This window comes from Saccoglossus kowalevskii, chromosome 2, assembly GCF_978046115.1.
Source record: "Saccoglossus kowalevskii chromosome 2, keSacKowa6.1, whole genome shotgun sequence".
NCBI classification, from domain to species: Eukaryota; Metazoa; Hemichordata; class Enteropneusta; family Harrimaniidae; genus Saccoglossus; species Saccoglossus kowalevskii.
In genome coordinates this window covers 35,285,490-35,305,365 of record NC_140642.1, presented here as the reverse complement: position 1 = coordinate 35,305,365, position 19,876 = coordinate 35,285,490, and the positions used below count along the sequence as shown (strand labels likewise).

The 19,876-nt window shown below is 32.0% G+C and overlaps 1 protein-coding gene across 1 annotated transcript in view; it reads right to left on the bottom strand.

The window, feature by feature from the left end:
- Nucleotides 1–305: 305 nt before the first annotated feature.
- LOC102809043 (protein dispatched homolog 1-like) overlaps nt 306–19,876 on the bottom strand; it is a 31,264-nt gene continuing 11,693 nt past the window's right edge. The window contains exons 2-4 of the mRNA XM_085495024.1: nt 8,770–8,893; nt 6,984–7,260; nt 306–5,057 (exon numbers count right to left, since the gene is read on the bottom strand). Of these exons, the coding sequence (XP_085351150.1) occupies nt 2,326–5,057; nt 6,984–7,260; nt 8,770–8,893 (3,133 nt within the window). The 3' untranslated portion in view covers nt 306–2,325. The remainder of the gene's footprint in view (nt 5,058–6,983; nt 7,261–8,769; nt 8,894–19,876) is intronic.

Sequence of the window (19,876 nt, the reverse complement as noted above, 5' to 3'; positions counted from 1 at the left end):
ATGATACTTTGGTCATGGATGTTAAATATATGATACTTTGGTCATGGATGTTAAATATATGATACTTTGGTCATGGATGTTAAATATATGATACTTTGGTCATGGATGTTAAATATATGATACTTTGGTAATGGGTGTTAAATATATGATACTTTGGTCATGGATGTTAAATATATGATACTTTGGTCATGGATGTTAAATATTTGATACTTAGGTCATGGATGTTAAATATATGATACTTTGGTCATGGATGTTAAATAAATGGTACTTTGATCATGGATGTTAAATATATGGTACTCTGGTCATCGATTTGTTTGTTATTTATTCACTTAAATTCAATGTTTCATTTCAGTCGGATATTTTTAAATGAAGCCTTCTGAAAGCCTCCAGCCACTGTCTGTGGCATCTGATCAATGACCATGAATCTTAAATGAGAAAGTCCAAATAAAGTAATAATATTCGCATAGATTATGTAATCTTATGCAGGCAGATATACATGAAAGAGGAAACAGATTTAGGTTTGGTTTGCATTATTCTCTAAAAACAAACATACTAAGCTACAATGATTGAGTAATAAATAAATATAAAATTTTAGAATAAATTACGAATCTGGAAATATACATAATATGAATCTGAAAATATACACAATAGAATCTGAATAGATACACAATATGAATCTGAAATTATACATAACAGAATCTGAATAAACAATATGAATCTGAAATGATACACAAAAGAATCTGAATAGTTACACAATATGAATTTGAAATAATACACAATAGAAACTGAATAGATACACAACAGAATCTGAATAGATACACAATATGAATCTGAATAAATACACAGTATGAATCTTAAATTACACACAATAGAATCTGAAATTACACACAATATGAATCAGACTAGATACACAATATGAATCAGACTAGATACACAATATGAATCTGGATACACAATATGAATCTGAATAGATAGACAATATGAATCTGAATAGATACACAATATGAATCTGAATAGATACACAATATGAATCTGAATAGATAGACAATATGAATCTGAATAGATACACAATATGAATCTGAATAGATACACAATATGAATCTGAATAGATACACAATATGAATCTGAATAGATACGCAATATGAATCTGAATAGATAGGCAATATGAATCTGAATAGATACGCAATATGAATCTGAATAGATACACAATATGAATCTGAATAGATAGACAATATGAATCAGAATAGATACACAATATGAATCTGAATAGATACACAATATGAATCTGGATACACAATATGAATCTGAATAGATACACAATATGAATCTGGATACACAATATGAATCTGAATAGATACACAATATGAATAACTAGATAACATCATATTAAGATATGATTTATTGCTGAGAAAAGTTTCAACAACAGAAATGAACAGTATAAATCACAAACATATTTATTTGTTTTAAATCAAGAATATATACAAAACTGAAATAAATTACAGTGGATCAGAATATTAAAATGGGTACAACACAATTTCACCTCAATTAGAAGCAGCGAATAAACAAATGTGTTAGCGTAAACAACTGGATGTAAATGCAACATGCTATTTAATTTTAAGAATATTTACATAAAACTGATACTGAACCACTACAAAGCTAGTAATTCCCATTGACCCATTCGACATAAGCATGCGATGGTTGATTGAAAGATGAGTTTCTAAACAATACAGTGGATTTGTAAGTGTACTCTATTTACAAGTCATTGTCAATGACATATTCCCTGTTTATATTTAGCTGATTTCATAGATGAAGGATGTCCATGAAGTTTCATTGCAACAAACAAATTGGATGAATATGTAACGATATATTCGCATTTGGATCAACAAAATGAGTGAAAGGTTACACAATGAATAGTAATGTGATGTTCAATGTTGGAAAAATTGACCGGGGCATGCACAACCTGCCATCAAAAGTTTTTTGATATTTTCTTATTAATCAACATTTTAGGTGTCAAAATAGCAACAACAAAAAACATTTTTTGTCATTCAGTGTTCACATGAAATATAGAAAATACTGAAAAAAGAAAGAAATATGCTTTAACATTTTAAGGGAACTTTTCACCAATTGTCAGATGTAGATTACACCAATTACGATAATGATGAAAGTATTGCAATTTATTATTAAGAAATTCATTTCATAAAATTAAGGTTTTTCCACATATTTTTCAACTTTGTGGATAAAAATTAAAAAATAAATGAGAGTTCAACATATATACACATATAAAAAACATAATTTGTACAATACACAACTAGATAAAAAAAAAACTCAGATATGATCTATTTTTATCCAGATATCTGGAGTATCTGGACACGTATTTGGTAAAACAGCTGGTTCATTGATAGAACTACTTGTCTGCAATAAACTGTCATCTGCGTTCTGTACAGGTCTATTGGACGTAGTCTTTACTGTGTTGTCTATCCCCACTATTTGATCGGCATGACAACCTGACTCCACAACCAATGCTGGAAGTTCATGAGTCTCTAACGACCGAGAAGACTGTTTTTTACCACACCAATGGCAAGGCAGGGGAATCTGTCCCCACTCACCCTGGGGTCCTAACATTCGACACAAAGATTGAAAATAAAAAGTTGAATAGAACCAACTGACTGAAATAATTAACATAAGAAAAGTGCCAAGCTGTGAATAAATGAGTACACTTGATGACATCATCAGAGCTCCAGTGACGAATGTAGTAAATGATGCCATCGTTATGGCAGAACCCATTTGTGAGATTGAAAACACTACACGCGATTCTCTGTCATTATTAGAAGCAAGTTTATAGGCAACACTGTAATGAACAGTGAAATCTATGGAAAGACCTACAGCAATGGAAACACTAATAGACTCAAAGATATTTAACTCCCAGCCTAGCAACACTAGTGATGCTACAGTTACAACTATAATTCCTAATATACTTAACAGAGAATACATACTTAATAATATATTACGTGTTGTTAATAACATTACAATAAATACAATTGCTAAGGACGTTAACAGTGCTACTATTGTACCACTTGATAAACTCTCTTGCAATGCAAAAAAATCAAATACATTGCTCACAAACCATCCATGTCGCAAGCCTGCAGGAGCCATTTTTATTTGTTTGGAAATCCAGCTGTCCGCGGAGTCCCAAAACGTTTTGATAATATCATACGAATAAGTCCATGAATAAATACTTTCAAATTCTAAAATAATAGCTTTGATGGTGTCATTCTCACCAAAGCGAACACCAGGAGAATTTGAAAACAAACTAAAATAAGGATTTGAATCTAATTCTAAAATAGCTACTTTTAGACAGTGTGTGAACGTTTCTGGATCATACGGAAAGCTAGATTGTTGACAGCAAGGTGACATATTAATCAGATCACCTTGTACATTTCGACGCTCACATGACCGACTATCCATCCACCATTTAAACGTTTCAATCAAACAATTTTCAATTTGTACACCCTGTGATGTGAGAATAAATGATTGATTTCTCAACTGTGCACAGAAATTAAGTAACCATTCTTGTGACGCAGCAGTTGAAACATCAAATGTTGACGTAAATGTTACATTTCCAAAGTTATCTGGATCCAAATAGTCGCCATTATCATTGGCTTCAATACCAAAGACAACGCGTACTGGTGCTTGGCCATATATCTCCTTATTTTGCACATTTTCAAAGTGAAATCTGTCTTTGTACTTGAGTTGATATGTTTCTAAAAGGTGAGATGATGTAAACAATTGGAGATCATTCACTGTTGGTAGAGAAAGTTTCGGAGTTACAAAGACCACTATAAAACCCCCAATAGTGAACAGTGATAGCATGATTAGCCACAAGTACCGGAATTTGATCACTAACCATGGAAGAAGTTTATCAAAAAAAATCCTTCCAGTTTCTGTGAAAAAGAAGGATATTTTCCGAACACCTGTACAGCATGTACTAACAAGTAAATTTTTCATAATGGGGGAATGTTCTTTGCAGCATAGGAATGCAGAGCATATATCATGCAATGACACTGCAGCCGGTAACCATGTCACTGTCAGAATAAAATTACATAAAATAGCTATGCCTGTATAGATGGAAAAACAGCGAATAGATGTAATTGGATTGACAATGTTAGCAAATAGTGCTGCAGCAGTAGTAAAACTAGTGACAAACATTGTAAGAAAACCATGCCGTAATGCTTTGCCAATTATAGACTCTTTAGTGCTCTGTGCATTGGCCTGTTTAGTGTGCTTCCATATATCACAGTAAACAAAGGCATCATCAGCACCAATGGCAATCAACAAAACAAAGGCAAGCATATTCATAAAAGGAAAGAAAAAGATCTGTAATACAACCGTGTAAATAAAGTATGCAAAAATTAGAGAAAAAAACATGGAAAGTACAGCCATTAGAACGATAAAAATTGATCCAATGTATAACCACATGAAAAGTAATATGGTACAGGCAGCAATTACCCCATATTTAGAATCTTCTAATAAATAGTCGGAAAATATGTCAGATTTAATTTCAAAATCAAGGGAAGTGACAGTACTTATACCATCACTGACAGGTTTCCCGTCTGGAAAACTTTTCTGAAATATTTCAATTAGATCATCATTATACCTATATACAGGCAACACTGTAATAGCGGTTTTTACTGTCCCTTCTGATGGCTTAAAATTGATACTGGTCAGAAAATGAAAAATATTGTACACAATATTATACTTGGCACAATAGGTAGGAACACTGCATTGAGATGTCTGCCAACAGTCATCATGCAATGTACCATCGTTATAATATCCTTCACAATTCAGTAAAGTCTCTAACATCTTATCCACATCCTCATCAGTAATATTTAAGCATGATGATTTCCCATTAAACACAGCAACAGAGTTTCCTAACGACCAAGAAAGACAAGGAGAATCTAACGCTATCAGCTCCTCTTCTAATGAACACATGGACTTCATTGCACTTACAGTGAATAGATTAACATTAGCAGTTGGTCCAAACACCATCTTTGCCATATCTACAAAATAAAAGTACACCATGTCAAAAGAGTGTCTTGGTCAAATTTGTGATTGTTTGTTTCATGCTACATGACCTTTGTTAAACAGATTTTGTGACCCCTAACTTATTAGTAAACAAGTCATTGTCGATGACATAGTCCCTGTTCAATTTTTAGTGACTTTGTAAATGTTGGGGGAGTATTTAGCATGTTAAAAATTTGGTGTTACTTTAAATAGCTTTCTCCAGGAATAAGATCATTTTCTCATATCACACAAAATTGTATAATCCACAAATAAACCAGTCGGACTTTTTGAATCAAATAACAAAACAAAACATGTGTATTGTTCATACCAAAATCAGTTGTCTGAGAAATAATTAAGGACAAATACCACTAGTCAACCAGTTTGAACCAAATCACACAACAAATGGGAATCATAGGAATCAGTAATCTAAGTTTTGTTTGAATGAAATTGGCCAAGGCAGTCAAAGGTCATCAAGAAAGCTTTTAAAGAACTTCTGTATGTTGATGAAATTGGATGAAGGCATATTATTAAGTGAAACAAGTAATGAGAATGTACAGTGAGTCCCTGTTCTGTATTAAATACAAAGTCCATCACTAGTAGCAATTATGGGGATTATTTGTGGCTATAGTTATGTATTCTGTTGTTGCAGAAAATATTTGGTTCACTGGGTGAATGCCAGCATTATACTGAATTTAAACAAATAATGTGAGCTTTATTAGAGCATTAGGCAATTCAACAAACCATGAACTGTAATTTATAGAGCACCCCCCCCCCCACACACCAATGGTGTACAAAACATCTATATCTTTAATGTAAAGTCACATTTAATCCTGAAATGACATCCTGAATGTAGTTTAACACTGAACTAATTTGTATCTTGTTGCTGCAAGCGTGTATGCAGTGAGCTGCCTTGTAAAGAATCAAAGTTGTATACGTGTACATGCAGTCAGTAGACTGTGCAAGCACAATCATAGATTAATTCCAACATGTCTGAGACAGATTTTAAGCAGTTAAATTTCAAACTTTCTGTTGACAGGTGTATACATTTTTTAGAAACTCGCATTTGTCAAAAACAAATTGACGTGCAACTGTAAACCAGTATGCATGATCATGATACAAAGTTTGAATAAAATCCATCTCTCAGAACCTTTTGCGGACAGAATTCAGCAAATTTTAGCTCCAAAATGGTCACCAGTCGGCCATATTTGATCAAATTGCATATATTCATCAATATACATTATTTTTATGTTCAGTTTGAACAAGCTTGGTCAAAGCTAGTCTGAGAAATGGCTTAAGACGCACAGACGGGCCGAAATTAATAGTCCCAGATTTCAGACTACACGTACGTCCGAAATGGGGACTAAATACGAAATATTTAAAATTAGTTTATGTATTCACACCCTATTGAGTCAGCAGTCGATATCTGTTCCCTATATAAATCAGTTCAGTATAGAAAGCTAGCTGTTTTCAAGAAGTAGTTGAAAATGACATTTTCACAGATGACAGAAATGAGCACTAAAATTAGAGATTTGAAGTTATTATTGCGAAATAAACAAGTCTGATAGCGGTTCATTCAAGGTACCTACATATACAACCTACATATACAATATTAAGGCAATCAGGTGTTTTTCAGTATTCACTAAAGTTTGAGTTCCTGTCATGAAATAAACAAATTTCAACGCAAACTATACAAAGCATCAAAGTAGTTGCACAAACAACTTTCAAAAAAAAGTTGAAAATAACAAAAATATTCACTAAAATTAAACCAAGTTATCATCATGATATGAACATATCTCAAAGTGTCTTCCTGCAAAGTTATGAGAAAATGACAATGATGACAACAACCAATCAGTAACATGAATAGCTCTGATCGACTACATCAATGGGGAAGCTAATGAACTCCCTATTATCATAAAACTTACCAGAAAGTGAATGAGAGGAAAAGCAAAAACTCTTGTTAGTTGTAGCATATTCAACATTGCTTTCATAGCTGCTGTTAAATGCTCTTTCATATTCCTCATTTATTTCCGAATAATCAGAGAAGGAAGAATCATCAAGTTCATTTTCGTAATTTTCATTTATTTCCTGAGCATACTTGGTAGGATATAGTGAGAGTTCCTCGCCATCTCTAGTACTTTTCACAAGGTTATCCCAAGATATATAACGATTACTGACTGCTGTGCCCCGAGGTTCAAATCCCTAAGAAACAAAATCAAAATCAATGAGTTTATTAGCCTTTTTACCACCAGACTTTCTTGCCCACATTTTTCTGCACTTTTTTTTCTTATATTCTTCAATAATTTTAGAAATAAATTCTAATTTTGGAGCCAACAGACAAAACTTAATTCAATTTTCAGTTATTATTTTGCGAATTTGTGATGAAAAGAAGGAACTGGTGCTGAAAATGTTAGGAAGCGGTCACTAAACAGAAAGTCGATATATCATGAGTCAAATATGAGTATTGTACAATTCATTGACATGACACAGTCACCATCTATTGTGAAATAAACAAAACAGAAATGCTACATGTGTGTATTAAAAGTTACAATGTCAAAGCAATGTACATTGTAATCCATAATATTGAAATTGACAAGCAGAAAACCCTACCCATCCTCTCTGTATATGTGTGTGTGCATAATCCCAGATAACCAATACATATACAAGCTACCGTACTCGAACGTGTTAGCGCTCATGCCCAGGCAAGTGCCCATCCCCCACTTTTGCGCAATTTTTATATTTGGGGTCACATTTGGCAAAGCGCCCACCCCTTCAAAATGCAACTAATTTAAAACTTGGTCTTGCGTAATGAATCTTGGTAATCGTTTTTATACGATACAGTATGGATATCGACCGCTGTGAATACGTACACCACGGTAACCGTGCGTAAACTACGCTTTGACTATGACCTATTAATACAAGTAAAATGCGGTAAATATTTCATGCCATATTCAGTTTACCTCTCAAAAATGGCTAGTTACTTGTGGAAAAACCATGTCGTTTATTCGCTGAAATCAATTCCAACGGATCGTACTTCGACATCGATTATTCACTCCTGCATTGCGTTACCGGAAAGAATTGCGTTGGTACAACACAGCACTTTAATTTACCTGGAATTAATTTTCGCTGAAATGACTTTTTATTTTTATATTTATTTTCACTGATTTTTGACAAATTGAATGTAAAATATAGGAAAAAAGGTATATAGATTTTATTTTCACTGAATCATTCCTTCAGCGAAATAGCAAAAATTAATTCCAAGTGAAATTGAAGTATTTTTAAGTAATTAATAAAAATGACAATAGCTATTGTTGTCACCAAATCAACTGAATACCCGCTGATAAAAGTAGGCCGTAAATAACATACCACGTGCAAATACATAATGTATTGTTGGATCTATTTCTGATTTATAATTTCTCATCATACCACTGACCTAATGATCTGAATAAACTGGATACCATGTTAAAAAAATTATTTTTATTACATTTCACATGAAAAATTATTCAATTATATAAAACATTCACAAATGTAAACCAAAAAGTAATCTGATCTGGATTATATCCCAATGCATGCATATCATGTTACAATGAAATCTGAGATATTACTAGACGAAGAATAACCAATTATAATTATCTTACAAATTAGCTAATTAATATGCACAGACTTGCATGAAAAGTACATTTTCATTAGAAATGCAAGATGTTTACTTACCTTTTGAGGATCAGAGAAGTCCGGTAAGTCATAAAAAATAGTGCTGATAACGGCAGAGATTGTTACTAAGATTACAGTTAATATAATAACTATCCATGGATAACGCGCCAATATTATCGTATAACTGAAATAAAAACAAAATTAGTTGATAAACTTGAAATACCGGTATGAATTGATTTTACTGCATTATAAATAATCCTACAATATTTTTTCTTAGCATGACATCAGTAGCCACAAGTGATTATTATATGTGTAATGTATGTTTGTACAGTCTCAGAACAATGGACTACATGGAAATATGACTGATATCCCACTGAAAAACAACCATTTTATAATGCACAAATTCCATTGTGTATTTAACGTTAAGACCATGCGCATATAGAATTATGTTGTTATTACATACAATAGTAATATACAAGTGACCTGAAAATATAGCAGCTGTTTCAGCAGAGCAAGGTCTTACAATAATAAGTGTATGCACAGTTACATAAACATTATATTGGAGATAACCTTATATCTTATTTATTAGTGTTTCAATTCCATGTTATTACTGATTCCGATAAATTTAATGGTATGCAAGGTTTGGATTCATCAGTTCCAGCTATAGGATATGTGTGTGAATTAGTAGGCTTACAAGTTAAATGCTCAAGTGCTGCTGAATAGGTGATTTTCCGTACAACGCATGAAAGACGCACGTCGAACGTCCGCCGCAAAAATAGAACGATTTGATTTTGAACTCGAATTTCTTAATTTCGTAGCTCACATCGACCGGCCGATCTTCGACAGAGCAATATTGCTTTCGAATAGTCTTACTTAATCAAAATTGCCTATCATCAAATGTGGACAGCACAATATTAAGCATGGAAATGTTCCCAGAAATACTTTCGCGTTTGTCGAATCCCACGCGATGTTTGACGCCACTACGACGCTATGACCTTTGTTTGTCCTGTTTTTACGTTTGATTTCACGCATAACGCGTGATTCTCGCAGTGAACGGAAAATGGTCAATTCAGTACGGACAATAAATGACAACAGTCAGTACTGAAAGATCATCTGGCAGGTGTACTGGCTTTGCTACCAGGATTAGGTAGGTTGTCTTTCACTAGTACTAGTATACCATGATACTCATATATTAATAGCCTAACTAGTACCACAGTACTGATATATTAATAGTAGACACTAGTACCATAGTACTGATATATTAATAGTAGACACTAGTACCACAGTACTGATATATTAATAGTAGACACTAGTACCATAGTACTGATATATTAATAGTAGACACTAGTACCATAGTATTGATATATTAATAGTAGACACTAGTACCATAGTATTGATATATTAATAGTAGACACTAGTACCATAGTACTGATATATTAATAGTAGACACTAGTACCATAGTACTGATATATTAATAGTAGACACTAGTACCACAGTACCAATATATTAATAGTAGACACTAGTACCACAGTACTGATATATTAATAGTAGACACTAGTACCATAGTACTCATATATTAATAGTAGACACTAGTACCATAGTACTGATATATTAATAGTAGACACTAGTACCATAGTACTGATATATTAATAGTAGACACTAGTACCACAGTACTGATATATTAATAGTAGACACTAGTACCACAGTACTGATATATTAATAGTAGACACTAGTACCACAGTACTGATATATTAATAGTAGACACTAGTACCACAGTACTGATATATTAATAGTAGACACTAGTACCACAGTACTGATATATTAATAGTAGACACTAGTACCACAGTACTGATATATTAATAGTAGACACTAGTACCATAGTACTGATATATTAATAGTAGACACTAGTACCACAGTACTGATATATTAATAGTAGACACTAGTACCACAGTACTGATATATTAATAGTAGACACTAGTACCACAGTACTGATATGTTAATAGTAGACACTAGTACCACAGTACTGATATATTAATAGTAGACACTAGTACCACAGTACTGATATATTAATAGTAGACACTAGTACCATAGTACTGATATATTAATAGTAGACACTAGTACCATAGTACTGATATATTAATAGTAGACACTAGTACCACAGAACTGATATATTAATAGTAGACACTAGTACCATAGTACTGATATATTAATAGTAGACACTAGTACCATAGTACTGATATATTAATAGTAGACACTAGTACCATAGTACTGATATATTAATAGTAGACACTAGTACCACAGTACTGATATATTAATAGTAGACACTAGTACCACAGTACTGATATATTAATAGTAGACACTAGTACCATAGTACTGATATATTAATAGTAGACACTAGTACCACAGTACTGATATATTAATAGTAGACACTAGTACCACAGTACTGATATATTAATAGTAGACACTAGTACCACAGTACTGATATATTAATAGTAGACACTAGTACCACAGTACTGATATATTAATAGTAGACACTAGTACCACAGTACTGATATATTAATAGTAGACACTAGTACCACAGTACTGATATATTAATAGTAGACACTAGTACCACAGTACTGATATATTAATAGTAGACACTAGTACCACAGTACTGATATATTAATAGTAGACACTAGTACCACAGTACTGATATATTAATAGTAGACACTAGTACCACAGTACTGATATATTAATAGTAGACACTAGTACCACAGTACTGATATATTAATAGTAGACACTAGTACCACAGTACTGATATATTAATAGTAGACACTAGTACCACAGTACTGATATATTAATAGTAGACACTAGTACCACAGTACTGATATATTAATAGTAGACACTAGTACCACAGTACTGATATATTAATAGTAGACACTAGTACCATAGTACTGATATATTAATAGTAGACACTAGTACCACAGAACTGATATATTAATAGTAGACACTAGTACCATAGTACTGATATATTAATAGTAGACACTAGTACCATAGTACTGATATATTAATAGTTGACACTAGTACCACAGTACCGATATATTAATAGTAGACACTAGAACCACAGTACTGATATATTAATAGTAGACACTAGTACCATAGTACTGATATATTAATAGTAGACACTAGTACCATAGTACTGATATATTAATAGTAGACACTAGTACCACAGTACTGATATATTAATAGTAGACACTAGTACCACAGTACTGATATATTAATAGTAGACACTAGTACCACAGTACTGATATATTAATAGTAGACACTAGTACCATAGTACTGATATATTAATAGTAGACACTAGTACCATAGTACTGATATATTAATAGTAGACACTAGTACCACAGAACTGATATATTAATAGTAGACACTAGTACCATAGTACTGATATATTAATAGTAGACACTAGTACCATAGTACTGATATATTAATAGTAGACACTAGTACCACAGTACCAATATATTAATAGTAGACACTAGTACCACAGTACTGATATATTAATAGTAGACACTAGTACCATAGTACTCATATATTAATAGTAGACACTAGTACCATAGTACTGATATATTAATAGTAGACACTAGTACCATAGTACTGATATATTAATAGTAGACACTAGTACCACAGTACTGATATATTAATAGTAGACACTAGTACCACAGTACTGATATATTAATAGTAGACACTAGTACCACAGTACTGATATATTAATAGTAGACACTAGTACCACAGTACTGATATATTAATAGTAGACACTAGTACCACAGTACTGATATATTAATAGTAGACACTAGTACCACAGTACTGATATATTAATAGTAGACACTAGTACCATAGTACTGATATATTAATAGTAGACACTAGTACCACAGTACTGATATATTAATAGTAGACACTAGTACCACAGTACTGATATATTAATAGTAGACACTAGTACCACAGTACTGATATGTTAATAGTAGACACTAGTACCACAGTACTGATATATTAATAGTAGACACTAGTACCACAGTACTGATATATTAATAGTAGACACTAGTACCATAGTACTGATATATTAATAGTAGACACTAGTACCATAGTACTGATATATTAATAGTAGACACTAGTACCACAGAACTGATATATTAATAGTAGACACTAGTACCATAGTACTGATATATTAATAGTAGACACTAGTACCATAGTACTGATATATTAATAGTAGACACTAGTACCATAGTACTGATATATTAATAGTAGACACTAGTACCACAGTACTGATATATTAATAGTAGACACTAGTACCACAGTACTGATATATTAATAGTAGACACTAGTACCATAGTACTGATATATTAATAGTAGACACTAGTACCACAGTACTGATATATTAATAGTAGACACTAGTACCACAGTACTGATATATTAATAGTAGACACTAGTACCACAGTACTGATATATTAATAGTAGACACTAGTACCACAGTACTGATATATTAATAGTAGACACTAGTACCATAGTACTGATATATTAATAGTAGACACTAGTACCACAGTACTGATATATTAATAGTAGACACTAGTACCACAGTACTGATATATTAATAGTAGACACTAGTACCACAGTACTGATATATTAATAGTAGACACTAGTACCACAGTACTGATATATTAATAGTAGACACTAGTACCACAGTACTGATATATTAATAGTAGACACTAGTACCACAGTACTGATATATTAATAGTAGACACTAGTACCACAGTACTGATATATTAATAGTAGACACTAGTACCACAGTACTGATATATTAATAGTAGACACTAGTACCACAGTACTGATATATTAATAGTAGACACTAGTACCACAGTACTGATATATTAATAGTAGACACTAGTACCACAGTACTGATATATTAATAGTAGACACTAGTACCACAGTACTGATATATTAATAGTAGACACTAGTACCACAGTACTGATATATTAATAGTAGACACTAGTACCACAGTACTGATATATTAATAGTAGACACTAGTACCATAGTACTGATATATTAATAGTAGACACTAGTACCACAGAACTGATATATTAATAGTAGACACTAGTACCATAGTACTGATATATTAATAGTAGACACTAGTACCATAGTACTGATATATTAATAGTTGACACTAGTACCACAGTACCGATATATTAATAGTAGACACTAGAACCACAGTACTGATATATTAATAGTAGACACTAGTACCATAGTACTGATATATTAATAGTAGACACTAGTACCATAGTACTGATATATTAATAGTAGACACTAGTACCACAGTACTGATATATTAATAGTAGACACTAGTACCACAGTACTGATATATTAATAGTAGACACTAGTACCACAGTACTGATATATTAATAGTAGACACTAGTACCATAGTACTGATATATTAATAGTAGACACTAGTACCACAGTACTGATATATTAATAGTAGACACTAGTACCACAGTACTGATATATTAATAGTAGACACTAGTACCACAGTACTGATATATTAATAGTAGACACTAGTACCACAGTACTGATATATTAATAGTAGACACTAGTACCACAGTACTGATATATTAATAGTAGACACTAGTACCATAGTACTGATATATTAATAGTAGACACTAGTACCACAGTACTGATATATTAAGAGTAGACACTAGTACCACAGTACTGATATATTAATAGTAGACACTAGTACCACAGTACTGATATATTAATAGTAGACACTAGTACCACAGTACTGATATATTAATAGTAGACACTAGTACCACAGTACTGATATAATAATAGTAGACACTAGTACCACAGTACTGATATATTAATAGTAGACACTAGTACCACAGTACTGATATATTAATAGTAGACACTAGTACCATAGTACTGATATATTAATAGTAGACACTAGTACCATAGTACTGATATATTAATAGTAGACACTAGTACCACAGAACTGATATATTAATAGTAGACACTAGTACCACAGTACTGATATATTAATAGTAGACACTAGTACCACAGTACTGGTATATTAATAGTAGACACTAGTACCACACTACTGATATATTAATAGTAGACACTAGTACCACAGTACTGATATATTAATAGTAGACACTAGTACCATAGTACTGATATATTAATAGTAGACACTAGTAACACAGTACTGATATACTAATAGTAGACACTAGTACCACAGTACCGATATATTAATAGTAGGCACTAGTACCACAGTACTGATATATTAATAGTAGACACTAGTACCACAGTACCAATATATTAATAGTAGACACTAGTACCACAGTACTGATATATTAATAGTAGACACTAGTACCACAGTACTGATATATTAATAGTAGACACTAGTACCACAGTACCGATATATTAATAGTAGACACTAGAACCACAGTACCAATATATTAATAGTAGACACTAGTACCACAGTACTGATATATTAATAGTAGACACTAGTACCACAGTACTGATATATTAATAGTAGACACTAGTACCACAGTACTGATATATTAATAGTAGACACTAGTACCACAATACTGATATATTAATAGTAGACACTAGTACCACAGTACCGATATATTAATAGTAGACACTAGTACCACAGTACTGATATATTAATAGTAGACACTAGTACCACAGTACTGATATATTAATTGTAGACACTAGTACCACAGTACTGATATATTAATAGTAGACACTAGTACCACAGTACTGATATATTAATAGTAGACACTAGTACCACAGTACTGATATATTAATAGTAGACACTAGTACCATAGTACTGATATATTAATAACAGACACTAGTACCACAGTACCGATATATTAATAGTAGACACTAGTACCATAGTACTGATATATTAATAGTAGACACTAGTACCATAGTACTGATATATTAATAGTAGACACTAGTACCACAGTACTGATATATTAATAGTAGACACTAGTACCATAGTACTGATATATTAATAGTAGACACTAGTACCACAGTACTGATATATTAATAGTAGACACTAGTACCACAGTACTGATATATTAATAGTAGACACTAGTACCATAGTACTGATATATTAATAGTAGACACTAGTAACACAGTACTGATATATTAATAGTAGACACTAGTACCACAGTACCGATATATTAATAGTAGACACTAGTACCACAGTACCAATATATTAATAGTAGACACTAGTACCACAGTACTGATATATTAATAGTAGACACTAGTACCACAGTACTGATATATTAATAGTAGACACTAGTACCACAGTACCGATATATTAATAGTAGACACTAGAACCACAGTACCAATATATTAATAGTAGACACTAGTACCACAGTACTGATATATTAATAGTAGACACTAGTACCACAGTACTGATATATTAATAATAGACACTAGTACCACAGTACCAATATATTAATAGTAGACACTAGTACCACAGTACTGATATATTAATAGTAGACACTAGTACCACAGTACCAATATATTAATAGTAGACACTAGTACCACAGTACCGATATATTAATAGTAGACACTAGTACCACAGTACCGATATATTAATAGTAGACACTAGTACCACAGTACTGATATATTAATAGTAGACACTAGTACCACAGTACTGATATATTAATAGGAGACACTAGTACCACAGTACTGATATATTAATAGTAGACACTAGTACCACAGTACTGATATATTAATAGTAGACACTAGTACCACAGTACTGATATATTAATAGTAGACACTAGTACCACAGTACTGATATATTAATAGTAGACACTAGTACCACAGTACTGATATATTAATAGTAGACACTAGTACCACAGTACTGATATATTAATAGTAGACACTAGTACCACAGTACTGATATATTAATAGTAGACACTAGTACCATAGTACTGATATATTAATAGTAGACACTAGTACCACAGTACTGATATATTAATAGTAGACACTAGTACCATAGTACTGATATATTAATAGTAGACACTAGTACCACAGTACCGATATATTAATAGTAGACACTAGTACCATAGTACTGATATATTAATAGTAGACACTAGTACCACAGTACTGATATATTAATAGTAGACACTAGTACCACAGTACTGATATATTAATAGTAGACACTAGTACCATAGTACTGATATATTAATAGTAGACACTAGTAACACAGTACTGATATATTAATAGTAGACACTAGTACCACAGTACCAATATATTAATAGTAGACACTAGTACCACAGTACTGATATATTAATAGTAGACACTAGTACCACAGTACTGATATATTAATAGCAGACACTAGTACCACAGTACCGATATATTAATAGTAGACACTAGTACCATAGTACTGATATATTAATAGTAGACACTAGTACCATAGTACTGATATATTAATAGTAGACACTAGTACCATAGTACTAATATATTAATAGTAGACACTAGTACCACAGTACCGATATATTAATAGTAGACACTAGTACCATAGTACTGATATATTAATAGTAGACACTAGTACCATAGTACTGATATATTAATAGTAGACACTAGTACCATAGTACTGATATATTAATAGTAGACACTAGTACCACAGTACTGATATATTAATAGTAGACACTAGTACCATAGAACTGATATATTAATAGTAGACACTAGTAACACAGTACTGATATATTAATAGTAGACACTAGTACCACAGTACCGATATATTAATAGTAGACACTAGTACCACAGTAATGATATATTAATAGTAGACACTAGTACCACAGTACCGATATATTAATAGTAGACACTAGTACCACAGTACCAATATATTAATAGTAGACACTAGTACCACAGTACCGATATATTAATAGTAGACACTAGTACCACAGTACTGATATATTAATAGTAGACACTAGTACCATAGTACTGATATATTAATAGTAGACACTAGTACCATAGTACTGATATATTAATAGTAGACACTAGTACCACAGTACTGATATATTAATAGTAGACACTAGTACCACAGTACTGATATATTAATAGTAGACACTAGTACCACAGTACTGATATATTAATAGTAGACACTAGTACCACAGTACTGATATATTAATAGTAGACACTAGTACCATAGTACTGATATATTAATAGTAGACACTAGTAACACAGTACTGATATATTAATAGTAGACACTAGTACCACAGTACCAATATATTAATAGTAGACACTAGTACCACAGTACTGATATATTAATAGCCTAACTAGTACCACAGTACTGATATATTAATAGTAGACACTAGTACCACAGTACCGATATATTATTAGTTGACACTAGTACCACAGTACTGATATATTAATAGGAGACACTAGTACCACAGTACCGATATATTATTAGTTGACACTAGTACCACAGTACTGATATATTAATAGGAGACACTAGTACCACAGTACTGATATATTAATAGTAGACACTAGTACCACAGTACTGATATATTAATAGTAGACACTAGTACCACAGTACTGATATATTAATAGTAGACACTAATACCATAGTACTGATATATTAATAGTAGACACTAGTACCACAGTACCGATATATTAATAGTAGACACTAGTACCATAGTACTGATATATTAATAGTAGACACTAGTACCATAGTACTGATATATTAATAGTAGACACTAGTACCACAGTACTGATATATTAATAGTAGACACTAGTACCACAGTACTGATATATTAATAGTAGACACTAGTACCACAGTACCGATATATTATTAGTTGACACTAGTACCACAGTACTGATATATTAATAGTAGACACTAGTACCACAGTACTGATATATTAATAGTAGACACTAGTACCACAGTACTGTTATATTAATAGTAGACACTAGTACCACAGTACTGATATATTAATAGTAGACACTAGTACCACAGTACTGATATATTAATAGTAGACACTAGTACCACAGTACTGATATATTAATAGTAGACACTAGTACCACAGTACCGATATATTAATAGTAGACACTAGTACCATAGTACTGATATATTAATAGTAGACACTAGTACCATAGTACTGATATATTAATAGTAGACACTAGTACCATAGTACCGATATATTAATAGTAGACACTAGTACCACAGTACCGATATATTATTAGTTGACACTAGTACCACAGTACTGATATATTAATAGTAGACACTAGTACCACAGTACTGATATATTAATAGTAGACACTAGTACCACAGTACTGATATATTAATAGTAGACACTAGTACCACAGTACTGATATATTAATAGTAGACACTAGTACCACAGTACTGATATATTAATAGTAGACACTAGTACCACAGTACTGATATATTAATAGTAGACACTAGTACCACAGTACCGATATATTAATAGTAGACACTAGTACCACAGTACCGATATATTAATAGTAGACACTAGTACCATAGTACTGATATATTAATAGTAGACACTAGCACCATAGTACTGATATATTAATAGTAGACACTAGTACCATAGTACTGATATATTAATAGTAGACACTAGTAACACAGTACTGATATACTAATAGTAGACACTAGTACCACAGTACCGATATATTAATAGTAGGCACTAGTACCACAGTACCGATATATTAATAGTAGACACTAGTACCACAGTACCAATATATTAATAGTAGACACTAGTACCACAGTACCGATATATTAATAGTAGACACTAGTACCACAGTACTGATATATTAATAGTAGACACTAGTACCACAGTACTGATATATTAATAGTAGACACTAGTACCACAGTACCAATATATTAATAGTAGACACTAGTACCACAGTACCGATATATTAATAGTAGACACTAGTACCACAGTACTGATATATTAATAGTAGACACTAGTACCACAGTACTGATATATTAATAGTAGACACTAGTACCACAGTACTGATATATTAATAGTAGACACTAGTACCACAGTACCGATATATTAATAGTAGACACTAGTACCACAGTACAGATATATTAATAGTAGACACTAGTACCACAGTACTGATATATTAATAGTAGACACTAGTACCACAGTACTGATATATT